The 17,229-nt window shown below is 47.8% G+C and overlaps 1 protein-coding gene across 1 annotated transcript; it reads left to right on the forward strand.

Annotated features, from left to right (window-relative positions):
* The first annotated feature begins 3,084 nt into the window (after nt 1-3,084).
* On the forward strand, nt 3,085-3,982 carry LOC124684600 (chaperone protein dnaJ 11, chloroplastic-like). Its single transcript, XM_047218877.1, has one exon. The coding sequence runs from the start codon at nt 3,246-3,248 to the stop codon at nt 3,660-3,662; it is 417 nt and encodes a 138-aa protein (XP_047074833.1). The 5' UTR covers nt 3,085-3,245; the 3' UTR covers nt 3,663-3,982.
* The last annotated feature ends 13,247 nt before the right edge of the window (nt 3,983-17,229 follow it).

Consider the following 17,229-nt stretch of genomic DNA (forward strand, 5'->3'; position numbering starts at 1 on the left):
TTCGATGGTCAATTAGTTGTAGGTGCTAAGTGTGTGGGCTAGGCTAGACTAGGACTTCATCTTTTGCTTGGATTTCTTCGGTTATGCACTTGTTTTGCATGGTCGATGTTCCCATAGGCTGATTTCCTAGAGTCTTTACCCATATTTGCTTGCACCAATTGGCTTTGTAGCCAGATGATGACACAAACAGGGTTTTCTACCCTTCTGTGCTCCTGTGATGCATTGTATGCTTATTTATGAGCAAAGCATGTGTTTGCTCAGGTTCTTTTGGGTATACCTCACTCCAGCTCCTAGAAAATGAGTGTTGGTGTAGAGGATTGCTTCTGTGATGCTTGGTTTGCTTGTCCTTCTCCTCCTTACAAGCTTATGGTGCTTTACTCCATCTGGTACTTGCTCACAGCTGACAGTTCTTGGTGAAGCTGTCCCTGGATGGTTTACGATGGCTTGTGGTTCTTCTGTTCTAAGTGTTCTTGGTGTTCTTGATGAACTTACCACTGCTGCTGTCGATGGATGAACAAATGACTAGGGTTTGGCTGCGAAAAGGTTTTATATGGTGCTCTCTTGCATCCCTGGTCGACAGACTCCTGCTTGTCCCTTTGGTGACTCATCGATGATGTGTGAGTGTGTGCTTGTGCCACATGCACACCCGGTGGCTTGGTGTTGAGCATGCACACCTGCTGTGTGTCTTGCTTGTGTGTGTGTGTACCAGATCCTGTGAACTTGGCTTTGGCGAGGATCAGCTCGGCGGCTCGATCATATCCCCTCCATTTGCTTTATTTGTTAACCTGCCAAGTGGCTTTGCCACTTGGCTTAATTCTGTTTTTGGCTTTGATTTGTGCGGGGATCATCAATTGAGCAAAATGGACATGGAATTCATCATATACAAGATCAAGTGAAGATGATCTTGTAGAATTTAGACTAGGATATTAACTTGTAATTTTTCTTTATTTTCCTTTCTTCTATTCTGCCCATTTATGTAATGTGTTGTATTATTCTTTTATTTCACTTATGAATATTGTAATGACATTGTAATGTGTGTGATGATCAATAAAGCTCAAAGTTTTCTCTAAGGAGCTTTACTTTAATAATTGTTCATCTTGTTTATTATTGATTATTTACTTAATGAATTTCCTCAATTGAATTATTTAAGGTAATTATTTAATGTTTGAATTTGAAATTCAAATTCAACCTTGGTTTGAATTCAACCATGTCATATCATTTAGAATTCAATCAAGCAAACTCTCCCTCTCTTCTCAAAACCCTAAGCTAGTGAAGTGAGATGCAAGTTTGTCGCACTCTCGAAACCCTAACCTCGTAAGGTGTCGAGAGAGAAACTTGTCCCCCTTCGATGCAGTTTTTGTTTAAAAGCGCGAAATTTCCCCAGAATTTACTATGCAATGCACATCCCTTTCTAAAATCTACCCCTCGATCGTCTCTAAACCTGGGACATTACATAAACCTAGACTACTGACCGCGTCTGGCTGCCGGCGGGCCTGCTGCTGCATTGCCTCCCGCCGCTGCTGACGGTATGCACGCCATCGCTCTTCCCGGGCCGCTGCTGAGGGGTCGGTGTCGACCTGCGTTTCCGGGACTGCAAGTGGAGGGGACGGCGGTGGAGGGAAGTGGCCGGCGCCGGGGCGGTTCGCCATTGCTGCCGGTGGTGGAGGAGACGGCGGTGGAGCGACGAGGGCCGTGTTTGTTGCCGGCGGGGTGTGGTGGCTACCGTTGAGCCGGGAGACCTTTTATAGACGTCGGCGTCGGGAAGAAAGCGCGGAACAGGGCGAGAAGAGGCGGGAAGATCGTGCGGGAACGGGCGGTGGCGTGCGAATGCCGGCGACGCGTGGAGGGCCGCGCGGCACCGACGAGACGTCTCGCCGCCCCTCCGTCGCCATTAAGGCAAAGACGCCGCCGTGTGTCACCGCGCGCGCGAATAATTTCCGTCGCGAGGTAGGCGACGGTTAGGTTAAAATTAACTGTGCCGCTGACGGGTCGGCCCCGCCACTCCCCGCCTCGCTTTTCGTTGTGTCCGGCGTGCCCGGTGCGTCCCCTATGGGACGGGGACGGACTCGGGGCGCCGGACACCGTATGGGGGCGCGCCGGACAAAAATGGGCTTTGGGGGACGCGGCTGGAACGGTTTTTTTGTCTGGCGCGCCCCAAATCCCTTTGGGGACGCTTTGGGGACGCGACTGGAGATGCTCTAAGTCTTCCATATATAAGTCCAAACGAATGTAAAATATCACCGCATCGTCCATCGTCGAGCTAGTACCTCAGCCGGGACCTTCCAAAACACCGGAAATTCTACCATCCAAATATAATCAAGCCACCACTTACTTCTAGATCCTTGAGTTGAAGAATGAAATACGTGTTACATGTGACAGAAGTAAATTTCTTACATTCTTATTATCCAAAAAGGTACTATATATTTTGCGGAAGGGGACTGATTACCTAGACAATAAATATGCAAAAAAAAACTGGTTGAAAAGTTTGAAGTCATTTTCCTGATTGTTGGGGAAGAGGTAGGGGAAATGCACTTTGGCTCATAGGAGCATATGCTCCCATTATGTGAATCCACATTTTAAAGTATTAAAAAATTCTAAACTAAATTTTTACATGTACATCTAGACATTTTATGTTGGTACACAAGTTTTCAAAAGAAAAAACATTTTTCTGTGGCTCCTGTAAAAAAGACAAATTTTAATGTTGTAACACGACTACGTATAGGACATTTTTTTGTCTTTTTTGTACACACCACACAAAATGTTATTTTTCCACGAAAACTTGTGAACGAACATATGATGTCACAATGTATAAGAAAAAATTTATGTCAGATTTTTTTTGACATTTCTAAAATTGTTTTTTATTATTTTCTATAATGGGTGCATATGCACGCGTATGCCAAAATGCCACCTCCAAGAGGTAGGAGGTGGAGTGGCAACCAGACCACAGTGGTGGCGCGAAAGCAACACCCTCTAGACACTAGCCAGTAGCCACTAGGAGAAGGCAACACAACACTCACACGAGTAGCTGACTCAGCGGGGTCTCGCACAATCCTCCCGGAGATAAGATCGAGAGCCGGACGTACGGGCGCCACCACAGGCTCTCCAGTCCCCGGTGGAGCTCTCCACCCTATAAATCCATTGCCGTCTCCCTTCCCCGCCTCGATGAGCACGGACACCAGTTGATTACACTACAGTGTAGCGCACTGCTGATTAATTTGGATAAGGAGGTCGAGAAGAGAGAATCAATGGCTACGTTTGCTGCTGCAGCCGTGTGTCTTCCACTTCCAGGCCGCGTCGCCGGAGCACGGCGTGGTGGGGGACGTTGTGTGGTGGCGCGGGCGTCTGCGACGATGGCGCCGGCGGTGGTGGCGGGGAGGACGCACTATGAGGTTCTTGGTGTGGGAGCGGCCGCGAGCAGGGGGGAGATCAAGGCCGCGTACAGGCGCCTGGCGAGGGAGGTGCACCCGGACGCTGCTGGTGCCGGCGTCGGCAACGGCGACGAGGGGTTCATCCGGCTGCACGCGGCATACGCCACGCTCGCCGACCCCGACGAGCGTGCGCGGTACGACCGGGACGTTGTGGCACGGGCGGCCATGTTCAGGCGGGCGGCGACCGCGCCGGGGTTCCGGCGAAGGACGTGGGAGACGGACCAGTGCTGGTAGGACGGACGGACGGACAGGCACGCGTCGCTGCTCTCGGCCGTCTGGTGTCTGGTCCTGCAGGCGCGCATGGCGCGGCGTCGCGGTCGCCGGAGGAAAAGGTCGCTGCAGCTGCCACCCGCCGTCCAATCCGGATCGGATGGCCCAGAACGAGCGACGCTGACGCGGGGTCTGTGTGACTGACACTGCGAGAAGCGTTTTTTAGAAGCTTTCTTGTGCGTTATCAGCAGAATGCAGATGTGTAAATTAATTAGAGTAGTTGTTATCTACTGTAAGTTAATGGCTAAGTAAGGAATATACTACCAGCTCCTTGGGTTCTAGAAGGGATGACCATAGTACGATGGTAGACATTTCTTGGAGGCTGTCATTTTGATTCTAGAAGAAATTATGTTACAGAGTACAATAATATGCCGTCACTCCGAGTCTGGAAGAAAGTTACTTTCACAACTGAACCATGAGTACAATAGTAGGTGGTCACTTTGAGCCTGGAAGAAATTACCAAAGTATGATAATAAACCATCTCAGTAATATCTTAGAACTTGTTCTGATCGTCATTTCTTAGGCGGCAGGCAGAAAAAAAAAGTGAGAACAAAGTAAAAGAAAATGATCATTTTCCAAGGAGGAATAATCATGTTGATGACATGCGGGCCAAGAAACAAATACTCATTCCTTCCCAAAATAGGACACATATGGTTTTCAGTCAAAATCATGAAGTTTGACTAACTATACAGAAAATTATAAACATCTACGATACCAAATGTACACCTCACCCTCTTGAAGCTGCACGAGTTGATGCATACGAATGTGCATGACCAGAACCCATCCGATCCAAAGATCAAGGGGTGCCAAGAGCCAATCATGTAAATTTCCCGCGGAGAAGTCTAGAAATCGTCGGCTGCTAGATCGAGGAGAACAAACAACATGCAAATTCGCGACTTGGCATAAGAAGAGACAGGGCCACCATCTTATTTGATCAAGACTTTGAATAAGCTCCCATGCCTCCAACGCCGGTTTGAGCAGGGGCCAGTCACGGTGCCACCCTGAGTGGCCGATGAAACCGCCACCGCCTCGCCACGCCTCCAAGGCCGCCGCGTGAACGACTGGAGTCCCCCTCCACCCCCTCCTCCGCCATTGGGAGCATGTGCTGGTTCTGACGGTGATGGCAGCAGTGGAGAGGGAGGATGCTGGAGGATTCCTCGGCGGTGGCGCTAGGGTTCATCCCCGAGTCACTAGGAAGGGGCCGATGCGGGGTCATGGAAAACGATACTCCGTATATCGAGTATCCTTAATTAACGAGTATTGTAAACCTGTAACAAATTATTACAAAAAATAAAAGGTAGAGCTGTACTGCTTTATTCTTAAAAACAAAACAAAACTACACGGCAGAGAAGACATTTTTGCCTTTTGTAAGTTCTGGGTGGTCCTGGTCTATCCAGTAGTGATAATCCAGGAGCAGCAACTTGCTGCCCCAGGTTAGGCCCTCCATCTTATCATGATCATATCACACAATAATGCAAACACCTTTTCCCATATCCGTTTCCCAGTCACGTCCATGTCCGCCGCTCCTTTCCGCTCCAGCTCCAGCTCCAGCTGGGCTGACATGCACACGCGCGGCGCCATCTTCTACGCGGCCGTCGCCGTCGGCGTCCCCATTGCGAGCGTGGTCGACATCTCCGACGACCCACCCATCCACCCAAACGCCGAATTGATCACACTCCCTCCATCACAGGTCTGCCGCCAGTAGCAAGGCTGGCTTCCTGTCGGCGCCGCCGTGTACAGCGCATGTGAGTGCGCCGTGCGGTGCACCGCCTACTTGCATACTTACGTGAGAGTGTTAGAAGGGGTGTTGAAATATACAGTACTAGCTACGCTGTGTATGAAGATGAACGACACAATTTCTTCCTGGTGATGGTTATCATCACGTCGAACAAGTGTCCTGGATCAGAAAAACAGACCCTGGCTCCTTTGCTCATGCCCAGTGTTATTATAAACTCGCGCAAATAAAAATAGATCAACCGAAAGAACAAGAACATACTTTATGTGAAAACCCCAAACGGGAAAAACCACGAAACGCACAACGACGGTCTCACTATAATTAGAGGAGTATTACAATACACGAGAGGACAAATCCTCTACATGCTATCAATATGGTGTATTTCTCTCTCATCTATTCTATGACTACATTGGACTATATAGGGGCAAACAACTCTCTTTCTTAGCGGACACGAAATAGAGTTGTACTACGCTACGTCTAGCATGTTTGGCATGCCATAGTCCGTTAGGACTCCTTCCATGATACAACAGGTAAATAGATTTCGGATCATATTGAACAATCTCCACGTTGAACCGAAATCCCTTGCAACAGTCATAGATAGCATCTAACTCCTGAACTAAAGTCATCACAAATAAACCTTGTGCCTTGAAACGTTTCATACGACTAATAAACTTCTCTTGAAGTAAAATTGAGCAATCAATCTTGGGTCGTCAGCTATCAACAAAGCAGACAAACGAATATGGATCTTCCATAAAATCCAAAAGTCTGAGTCCGTGCCACTGATCTCAACAGAAAAAGAAACTCCTCAATCATCAAATGATATAAGTTATCATATCTCCTATGGTGCTTGAAAAAGCGCATAGCTCATAGTGCAACATCTTGATGCACATAACATTGCGAAGAACTCATCTCGTAGAATCTGAACGTGCTATAAATCAGAAAGCACAAACCTCGGCAAGAGTACTCATACAAGAGTATATGGTACGAATGGCATATGGTGCCAAACGCATGCACGTACATACAGCTTGAAATCGATCTGGTACTCCACCTTGATCCACGCGCGACGGTAGAATCAGACGAAGCAAACAGGAATAAGAGCATCTCTAGCTGTCTCCCCGGGAAAGCCCCTAGAAGCCCTTTTTTCGTCCGGATGGACGAAAACGGCCCAATCGCCCCCCCGGATTCTCGTTTTCGCCCGGATTTGGGCATTTATTCATTCGGGGAACCCAGTTCATCCCCGGCCCCCTGGAGAGCGCTCGGGGAGTCCGGAGGAAACGAAAGCGCGGGAAACGTCGAGAAAACTACCCGCGCGGCTGGTGGCCCCGACTTGTCGGCGAGAAAGGCCGATCGTCGTTCTCAACGCATCGTTTCCGCGCGCTGAAAAGCCTGCCGCCGGTCAGTCTTCGCCGGGCGCGTAGCTTCCACGCGGCGAGTTAATGCCAGCGCCTCGGTTTCACGCGTGTCGCCCTATATTTATCGCGGAACTACCGCGTCTGCACGCATTCACCACCTCTCTCCCCAATCCCATCGAGCGAACAATGGCGAACTTTGACGACGGCGCGGCGAACAACGGCTTCGGCCATCGTTCTCTCCACCAATGGGAGGGGAGGTTGCTGCACGCGGCGGGCTACCCCGTGCCTCCGGATTTCCACGTGCCCGGAGGGTGGAGCCTGAGCACGGGGGGGGGGAGGTCCCGATCCCGCCGCCGCCAATCGAACGCACCGCCCTCGAGGCGAAGATCAGCGCGGTGCTCGTCACCCTCAGTGACGAGCAGCGCGCAGAGGAGCGATTTTTCTCCGACAACTACGAGGTACGAGCGTGAACTCCCCGCCTACGACGGCCCTCCCCCTCCTCCCGCGCGAAACAACGCCGCCGGCCGCCGCCGCTGGTGGAGCGGGCCTGGCCACACCCTTGAGAACGTGCTCGCGCACATCGAGGGCGGCAACTCCCCCGTACTGGGGATGCCGCCGCCGGTGGCGCCTACCATGTCGCGCTGGCACAGTAGCTCTTGGACGCCGTGAGCCCGCGATGGATGGAAGCATCGTCCTCGTCGTCTGGGTCGGCGTCGAGGTTCGGCGGATCGGCTCCTCCATCAGCGACGCCGAGGGTCGTCAAGAAGGAGCCGGCATCTCCACCGCTGACCAGAGGGCGCAGCAGCGGTGCCCTCGTCATCCGCGAGGGGGGGCACCGGTCATCGTCTCCTTCGCGCGGCCGCAAGAGGAAGACGTCCAAGAAGGACGCCACAGCGGCCGCCGCCGCGTCCCAGCTTGCCGAAGAGGAGGCCAAGCGGGTTGAGGAAGCCGCGGTGGCCGAGGGGATCGCGAGGTCGCTGACCGACCTCGTCCCCGCCGACAACGCCCTCCCAATGGACGCCGCGCTCTCCTGGTCCAGGCAGGACTGGAAGAGGCAGGAGGCGGAGCAGTAGAGGCGTCTGCTCGACCTGGCGGCCGCGCGGCGATGCGCCACCCGAGCCACACCCACCGCTCCCGTCGCACCTGTGCCGCTGATCAAGCTCGAGCAGAGTAGCGACAACGAGCTGTATCGGCCGATGCCGCTACACGGCGACCCTGGCTAGGGTTCAAGCCGTTGGTACGGAGACACCGGCCAGAGCAGCCAGCAGGCGCCGCCGCCCGAGGACGCCGGCAACTCCAGCGACAGCGGCGACTACACGGCGTTCTACCGCCATTTCGGCATGTAGATCGTCGTGTTTTAGCTTTAGTTTATGTTTCCCTCTGCCCGAATTCGTAATAAAGTCAAATATATTACGAATTCGGCCTATATATGTACGAACTCGCCTATATATGTTAAATATCTCTAAATTTCGCCTATGTTTGAACATATTTCGTCTTGTTTTATCTGAATTCGCCTATATTTATTCAAAATTTTCATCCATCCTGGATTCGATGTTGGAAAATGGGTCTCCCCAGACCAAAATTTTCATCCATCCAGCGCTAAATAGCACCGAATTTCGGTCCAAGAAGTCCAACGGGTGAAGATGCTCTAAGGCTGCACGAAAACGGATTAGAACATCGTACCAGACTCGGTAACTGAATCGCGGAACGGTGATGCATCTTCTCTTGATCTCGGCAAACACGATTTGCATCACAGGAGGCGGCGGACGTAATGTCGATGAAAATTGCTATCTAATCTCACGAACCACAACCGTGGCTCTAACTTTGGTGAAGCTGCATGGTACCGCAAGACTACGGCTGCTGATCCAATTGATACTGCCCAGTGCTGCCCGGGAGCGAAACGGAGTAATCTCCCAAGACAGCGGATCGATCTTGGATCTTCAAACCTGGTGCTTTGATACCACTTGTTATAAAATCGCGAAAATAAATGTAGATCGAACGAAGAACAAGAACACTGATTTTTACGTGAAAACCTAGCTAAACAAAAAAACCACGAAACGCACGGCAGTGCTCTCACTATAATTGGAGAAGTATTACAATACACGAGAGAACAAATCCTCTACATGCTATCAATATGGTGTATTTCTCTCTCATCTAATTTATGACTACCTTGGATCATATATAGGGGCAAACAACTCTCTTTCTTACCGGACACGAAATAGAGTTATACTGTGCTACGTCTAGCACGTTTGACATGCCATAGTCCGTTAGGACTCCTTCCATAGTATAACAGGTAAATAGATTTCGGATCATATTTAACAAGTATTCTGTTGAAAAAACATACTCTCTTCGATCCAATACTAAGTGTCATGAATTTAAACTAAACCACAACACTTATTATAGATCTGAGAAAGTTGCATCAACTTGGCGCAGAGAAGACAGGTTCATGATCAAGACAAGTTGCTGAAAAATATCACGGGATCATGCATCTAGAACTCTAGAGGCAAATGGGTTCTTGGCCGGGACAACTCCAGTGCGGAAAATTACTAGAGGATCAGTGGCTCGTAGATTTCACTTTCAGACAGTTAGCGGCCGACAGGGGCCGGATTCAGATAACCACGAACCAGGTCTTCCCGGAAGTCCGAAATATCACCACATCGTCCAAACTATTCGCCTATCATCGTCGTCCAGCGAAGTTTCAAATCATGAGCATATCTAATTAGAAAATCCTAGCTCCTCGGACGCTACGCGAGGGCTCTCCCGGCGGCGCCCCCCTCCTCCTCTCCCCTTTCCCTCGCTGCCGCCAAAGGGTGTCGGCGGGCAAAGCCCGCGCGGCGCCGGCGGGGCCTTCTACCCCCTCGGGCGGCGGCCGTGGTGCGGGACCTGGCGGCTGGTGAGGGTGTGGACGGTGGGCGCGGCGGCGCGGAGCTTCGGCCTCGGCGTGGTGACAGCGCGACCTCGACGCGCTCGTGGCGGCGGCAGCTCCCTGGAGCGGCTCCAGCGGTGAGCGGCGCGAGCTTTGGCCTTGGCGGACTGGTGAAGATGGTGCCGGCGCGTGTGGAGCCCGACACGGCGAGCTGCTCGGACGTCGGTGGCGGCGCTCATTCGTTCCGGTTCGGTGGGGTCCTGGCGAGGTGGCGATGCGTGCCAGATCTGGCCGCCTCGAGTACGGGCCGGGGCAGGGGCCCCGGGCACCTCTTGAGCCCATCCTCGCCCCAGATCTGTGGGCACCGGGGCCATGGGGCTGCTGGTTGCCGTTCTGGTAGGTGTTCCCCCTGGCGGTGCAAGGGTGCGGTGGCCAGCAGGCTCCTCGGTCGGAGTCTGGTGTCCTCACTGCAAAGTCCTCGTTTTCCCTTGATACGTCTCCAACGTATCGATAATTTCTCGTGTTCCATGCCACATTATTGATGTTATCTACATGTTATATGCACACTTTATGTCATATTCGTGCATTTTCTGGAACTAACCTATTAACAAGATGCCGAAGTGTCAGTTCCTGTTTTCTGCTGTTTTTGGTTTCAGAAATCCTAGTAACGAAATATTCTCGGAATCGGACGAAATCAACGCCCAGTGTTCCTATTTTACCCGGAAGCATCCGGAACACACGAGAACCGCCGGAGAAGGGGGCAGGGCCACCACACCACACCCCGGCGCGCGGCCAGGGGGCGCCCCTAGGGTGTGGGCCCCCGTAAGCCCTCCCGCGCCGCCTCTCCGCCTATATAAAGCCCCCGACCTAAAAACCTCGGGGCGTTGGACGAAAACCACGAAACCTTCCGAGCCGCCGCCATCGCGAAGCCAAGATCCGGGGGACAGGAGTCTCTCGTTCCGGCACCCCGCCGGAGCGGGGAAGTGCCCCCGAAGGCTTCTCCATCGACACCGCTGCCATCTCCACCGCCATCTTCATCACCGCTGCTGCTCCCATGAGGAGGGAGTAGTTCTCCATCGAGGCTCGGGGCTGTACCGGTAGCTATGTGGTTCATCTCTCTCCTATGTGCTTCAATACAATAATCTCATGAGCTGCCTTACATGATTGAGATTCATATGATGATGCTTGTAATCTAGATGTCATTATGCTAGTCAAGTGAGTTTTACTTATGTGATCTCCGGAGACTCCTAGTCCCACGTGTGTAAAGGTGACAAGGTGTGTGCACCGTGTGGGTCTCTTAGGCCATATTTCACAGAATACTTACTCAATGTTGAATGGCATAGTGAGGTGCTTATTTATATCTCTTTAAGATTGCAATGTGTTTGTATCACAATTTATCTATGTGCTACTCTAGTGATGTGTTATTAAAGTAGTTTTATTCCTTCTGCACGTGTGCAAAGGTGACAGTGTGTGCACCGTGTTAGTACTTGGTTTATGCTATGATCATGATCTCTTGTAGATTGCGAAGTTAACTATTGCTATGATAATATTGATGTGATCTATTCCTCCTACATATGCATGAAGGTGACAAGTGTGCATGCTATGCTAGTACTTGGTTTAGTCTCGTTGATCTATCTTACACTAAAGGTTACTAAAATATGAGCATTATTGTGGAGCTTGTTAACTCCGGCATTGAGGGTTCGTGTAATCCTACGCAATGTGTTCATCATCCAACGAGAGTGTAGAGTATGCATTTATCTATTCTGTTATGTGATCGATGTTGAGAGTGTCCACTAGTGAAAGTGTAATCCCTAGGCCTTGTTCCTAAATACTGCTATCGCTGTTTGTTTACCGTTTTACTGCGTTACTACTGCTGCATTACTACTGCTTGTTTACTCGTCTCGGGCAAAGCACTTTTCTCGGTGCCGTTGCTACTACTTATTCATACCACCCGTATTTCACTATCTCTTCGCCGAACTAGTGCACCTATTAGGTGTGTTGGGGACACAAGAGACTTCTTGCTTTGTGGTTGCGGGGTTGCATGAGAGGGATATCTTTGACCTCTTCCTCCCCGAGTTCGATAAACCTTGGGTAATCCACTTAAGGGAAACTTGCCGCTGTTCTACAAACCTCTCGCTCTTGGAGGCCCAACACCTGTCTACAAGAATAGAAGCTCCCGTAGACATCAAGCACTTTTCCGAGCGCCGTTGCCGGGGAGGGAAGGTAAACGGCACTCACACATTGGCAAGCCCGGCAACTAAGCACTTTTCCTCCCTCGTCAACTACGCGCCAAGCACTTTTCTGGCGCCGTTGCCGGGGAGGAAAGGTAAAAGGCTCTCATACTCCGGTTCCAGGTAAAGTACTTTTCTGTTACCATTGTGTTTGTGCTCGAAGCTATTTCCTTTAGATCCTGCAATTGCATCTTTTTGTTTCTTGTTTACACTAGTTTGGCATAATGGACAACAATGAGCTTCTTATTCTATTTCCTGATTTAAGACATGGATGGTTTGATGCGAAAATTAAAAAACCTATGAAATCTTATTTGCATGCTCGGTAGTAATATTAGTATGAACGCTTTGAACACCATTGTTGCTAATGATATAGAAAGTTCTAAGCTTGGGGAAGCTGGCTTTCATGATCTTTTTAGTCCCCCAAGCATTGAGGAGAAAATTTTCTTTGATGATACTTTGCCTCCTATTTATGATGATTATAATGATAGTGGTCTTTTGGTGCCACCTACTATGGAGAGTAAATTTTGTTGTGATTATACTATGCCTCCTACACATGATGAGAATAATAATGATAGCTACTTTGTTGAATTTGCTCCCACTATTACTAATAAAATTGATTATGCTTATGTGGAGAGTAATAATTTTATGCATGAGACTCATGATAAGAATGCTTTATGTGATAGTTATATTGTTGAGTTTGCTCATGTTGCTACTGAAAGTTATTATGAGAGAGGAAAATATGGTTGTAGAAATTTTCATGTTACTAAAACACCTCTCTATGTGCTGAAATTTTTGAAGCTACACTTGTTTTATCTTCCTATGCTTGTTACTTTGCTCTTCATGAACTTGTTTACTTACAAGATTCCTATGCATAGGAAGCATGTTAGACTTAAATGTGTTTTGAATTTGCCTCTTGATGCTCTCTTTTGCTTCAAATACTATTTCTTGCGAGTGCATCATTAAAACTGCTGAGCCCATCTTAACGGCTATAAAGAAAGAACTTCTTGGGAGATAACCCATGTGTTATTTTGCTACAGTACTTTGTTTTATATTTGTGTCTTGGAAGTTGTTTACTACTGTAGCAACCTCTCCTTATCTTAGTTTTGTGTTTTGTTGTGCCAAGTAAAGTCTTTGATAGTAAAGTAAGTACTAGATTTGGATTACTGCGCAGAAACAGATTTCTTTGCTGTCACGAATCTGGGTCTAATTCTCTGTAGGTAACTCAGAAAATTATGCCAATTTACGTGAGTGATCCTCAGATATGTACGCAACTTTCATTCAATTTGAGCATTTTCATTTGAGCAAGTCTGGTGGCCTAATAAAATCCATCTTTACGGACTGTTCTGTTTTGACAGATTCTGCCTTTTATTTCGCATTGCCCCTTTTGCTATGTTGGATGAATTTCTTTGATCCATTAATGTCCAGTAGCTTTATGCAATGTCCAGAAGTGTTAAGAATGATTGTGTCACCTCTGAACATGTTAATTTTTATTGTCCACTAACCCTCTAATGAGTTGTTTCGAGTTTGGTGTGGAGGAAGTTTTCAAGGGTCAAGAGAGGAGGATGATATACTACGATCAAGAAGAGTGAAAAGTCTAAGCTTGGGGATGCCCCGGTGGTTCATCCCTGCATATATCAAGAAGACTCAAGCGTCTAAGCTTGGGGATGCCCAAGGCATCCCCTTCTTCATCGATAAATTATCAAGTTCCTTCTCTTGAAACTATATTTTTATTCGGTCACATCTTATGTACTTTACTTGGAGCGTCTCGTTTGTTTGTTTCTATTTTTGTTTGTGTTTGAATAAATTGGATTACATCATGCTTGTGTGGGAGAGAGACACGCTCCGCTGGTTCATATGAACACATGTGTTCTTAGCTCATAATATTCATGGCGAAGTTTCTCCTTCGTTAAATTGTTATATGGTTGGAATTGGAAAATGATACATGTAGTAATTGCTATAAATGTCTTGGGTAATGTGATACTTGGCAATTGTTGTGCTCATGTTTAAGCTCTTGCATCATATGCTTTGCACCCATTAATGAAGAAATACATAGAGCATGCTAAAATTTGGTTTGCATATTTGGTTTCTCTAAGGTCTAGATAATTTCTAGTATTGAGTTTGAACAACAAGGAAGACGGTGTAGAGTCTTATAATGTTTTCAATATGTCTTTTATGTGAGTTTTGCTGCACCGGTTCATCCTTGTGTTTGTTTCAAATAAGCCTTGCTAGCCTAAACCTTGTATCGAGAGGGAATACTTCTCATCCATCCAAAATACTTGAGCCAACCACTATGCCATTTGTGTCCACCATACCTACCTATACTACATGGTATTTTCCCGCCATTCCAAAGTAAATTGCTTGAGTGCTACCTTTAAAATTCCATCATTCACCTTTGCAATATATAGCTCATGGGACAAATAGCTTAAAACTATTGTGGTATTGAATATGTAATTATGCACTTTATCTCTTATTAAGTTGCTTGTTGTGCGATAACCATGTTTATCGGGGAACGCCATCAACTCATTGTTGAATTTCATGTGAGTTGCTATGCATGTTCGTCTTGTCCGAAGTAAGGGCGATCTACACTGAGTTGAATGGTTTGAGCATGCATATTGTGAGAGAAGAACATTGGGCCGCTAACTAAAGCCATGATTCATGGTGGAAGTTTCAGTTTTGGACAAACATCCTCAAATCTCTAATGAGAAAAGAATTAATTGTTGTCAAATGCTTAAAGCATTAAAAGAGGAGTCCATTATCTCGTTGTCTATGTTGTCCCGGTATGGATGTCTAAGTTGAGAATAATCAAAAGCGAGAAATCCAAATGCGAGCTTTCTCCTTAGACCTTTGTACAGGCGGCATAGAGGTACCCCTTTGTGAAACTTGGTTAAAGCATATGTATTGCGGTGATAATCCGTGTAGTCCAAGCTAATTAGGACAAGGTGCGGGCACTATTGGTACACTATGCATGAGGCTTGCAACTTATAAGATATAATTTACATGATGCATATGCTTTATTACTACCGTTGACAAAATTGTTTCATGTTTTCAAAATCAAAGCTCTAGCACAAATATAGCAATCGATGCTTTTCCTCTATGAGGACCATTCTTTTACTTTCATTGTTGAGTCGAGTTCACCTATTTCTCTCCATCTCAAGAAGCAAACACTTGTGTGAACTGTGCATTGATTCTTACATATTTGCATATTGCATTTGTTATATTGCTTTGCATTGACAATTATCCATGAGATATACATGTTATAAGTTGAAAGCAACCGCTGAAACTTCATCTTCCTTTGTGTTGCTTCAATACCTTTACTTTGAATTATTACTTTATGAGTTAACTCTTATGCAAGACTTATTGATGCTTGTCTTGAAGTGCTATTCATGAAAAGTCTTTGCTTTATGATTCAGTTGTTTAACCATGTCATATACATTGTTTTGATCGCTGCATTCACTACATATGCTTTACAAATAGTATGATCAAGTTTATGATGGCATGTCACTCCAGAAATTATCTTGGTTATCGTTTTACCTGCTCGGGACGAGCAGAACTAAGCTTGGGGATGCTGATACGTCTCCAACGTATCGATAATTTCTCGTGTTCCATGCCACATTATTGATGTTATCTACATGTTATATGCACACTTTATGTCATATTCGTGCATTTTCTGGAACTAACCTATTAACAAGATGCCGAAGTGCCAGTTCCTGTTTTCTGCTGTTTTTGGTTTCAGAAATCCTAGTAACGAAATATTCTCGGAATCGGACGAAATCAACGCCCAGGTTCCTATTGTAGGATAACGTTGCATAGAAAACAAAAATTTTCCTACCGCGAACACGCAATCCAAGCCAAGATGCAATCTAGAAGACGGTAGCAACGAGGGGGTATCGAGTCTCACCCTTGAAGAGATTCCAAAGCCTACAAGAGGAGGCTCTTGTTGCTGCGGTAGACGATCACTTGCCGCTTGCAAAAGCGCGTAGAAGATCTTGATCACGATCGGTTCCGGCGCCACGAACGGGCAGCACCTCCGTACTCGGTCACACGTTCGGTTGTTGATGAAGACGACGTCCACCTCCCCGTTCCAGCGGGCAGCGGAAGTAGTAGCTCCTCTTGAATCCGACAGCACGACGGCGTGGTGTCGGTGGCGGTGTAGAAGTCCGGCGGAGCTTCGCTAAGCAATCCGGGCAATATGGAGTGGAGGAGCAAAGCTAGGGTTTGGGAGGGGGTGGCCGGCCACTCTATGGGGGGCGGCCAGCTTATGGTCTTAGGGTTGGCCGGCCCCCTCCCTTGGCCCCTCATTATATAGGTGGATCCCAAGTGTTGGTGTCCAAGTCTTCGAATAAGACCCGAAACCAAAACCTTCCATAGGAGGGGGCAAACCTAGCCCAACTAGGACTCCCACCCAAAGGTGGGATTCCCACCTCCCATGTGGGGGGTGGCCGGCCCCCTATGGTGGAGTCCACTTGGGACTCCACCCCATCTAGGGCTGGCCGGCCATGGTGGTTTCTTCCGGACTTTTCTAGAACCTTCTAGAACCTTCCATAGAACCTTCCGCGACATTTTATTTCACATAAAATGACATCCTATATATGAATCTTATTCTCCGGACCATTCCGGAACTCCTCGTGACGTCCGGGATCTCATCCGGGACTCCGAACAAATATTCGAACTCCATTCCATAATTCAAGTACTACCATTTCAACATCCAACTTTAAGTGTGTCACCCTACGGTTCGAGAACCGGGGAAGTGCTCTAAGGCTTCTCCATCGACACCGCCGCCATCTCCACCGTCATCTTCATCACCGCCGTCGCTCCCATGAGGAGGAGTAGTTCTCCATCGAGGCTCGGGCTGTACCGGTAGCTATGTGGTTCATCTCTCTCCTATGCTTCATCATTAACAATCTCATGAGCTGCCTTACATGATTGAGATTCATATGATGATGCTTGTAATCTAGATGTCATTATGCTAGTCAAGTGAGTTTTACTTATGTGATTCTAGTGTCTTTCTGCCCCACGCAAGGTAGGGGCGCGACAGCTACAGGTGCAATCGTGTTGGGGTTTTCAGCTATATTTCATGGAATATTTTATTCACCGTTGAATGGCGTAGTGAAGTGCTTATTTATATCTCTTTATGATTGCAACATGTTTTGTATCACAATTTATCTATACATACCTAGTGATGGGTTATTAAAGTAGTTTTATTCCTCCTGAGAAGCAAAGGTGATGTTAAGGCAGTAACTTCGTGTTAGTACTTGGTTTGTTATGATCATGATCTCTTGTAGATTGCGAAGTTAACTATTGCTATGATAATTATTGATGCACTCATTCCTCCTACATATGCATGAAG

This window comes from Lolium rigidum, chromosome 1 (genome assembly GCF_022539505.1).
Source record: "Lolium rigidum isolate FL_2022 chromosome 1, APGP_CSIRO_Lrig_0.1, whole genome shotgun sequence".
In the NCBI taxonomy this organism is placed as follows: domain Eukaryota; kingdom Viridiplantae; phylum Streptophyta; class Magnoliopsida; order Poales; family Poaceae; genus Lolium; species Lolium rigidum.

Coding starts and splice junctions, on each gene's coding strand:
- LOC124684600 (XM_047218877.1), top strand. CDS start 3,246: ATGGCTACGTTTGCTGCTGCAGCCGTGTGTCTTCCACTTCCAGGCCGC.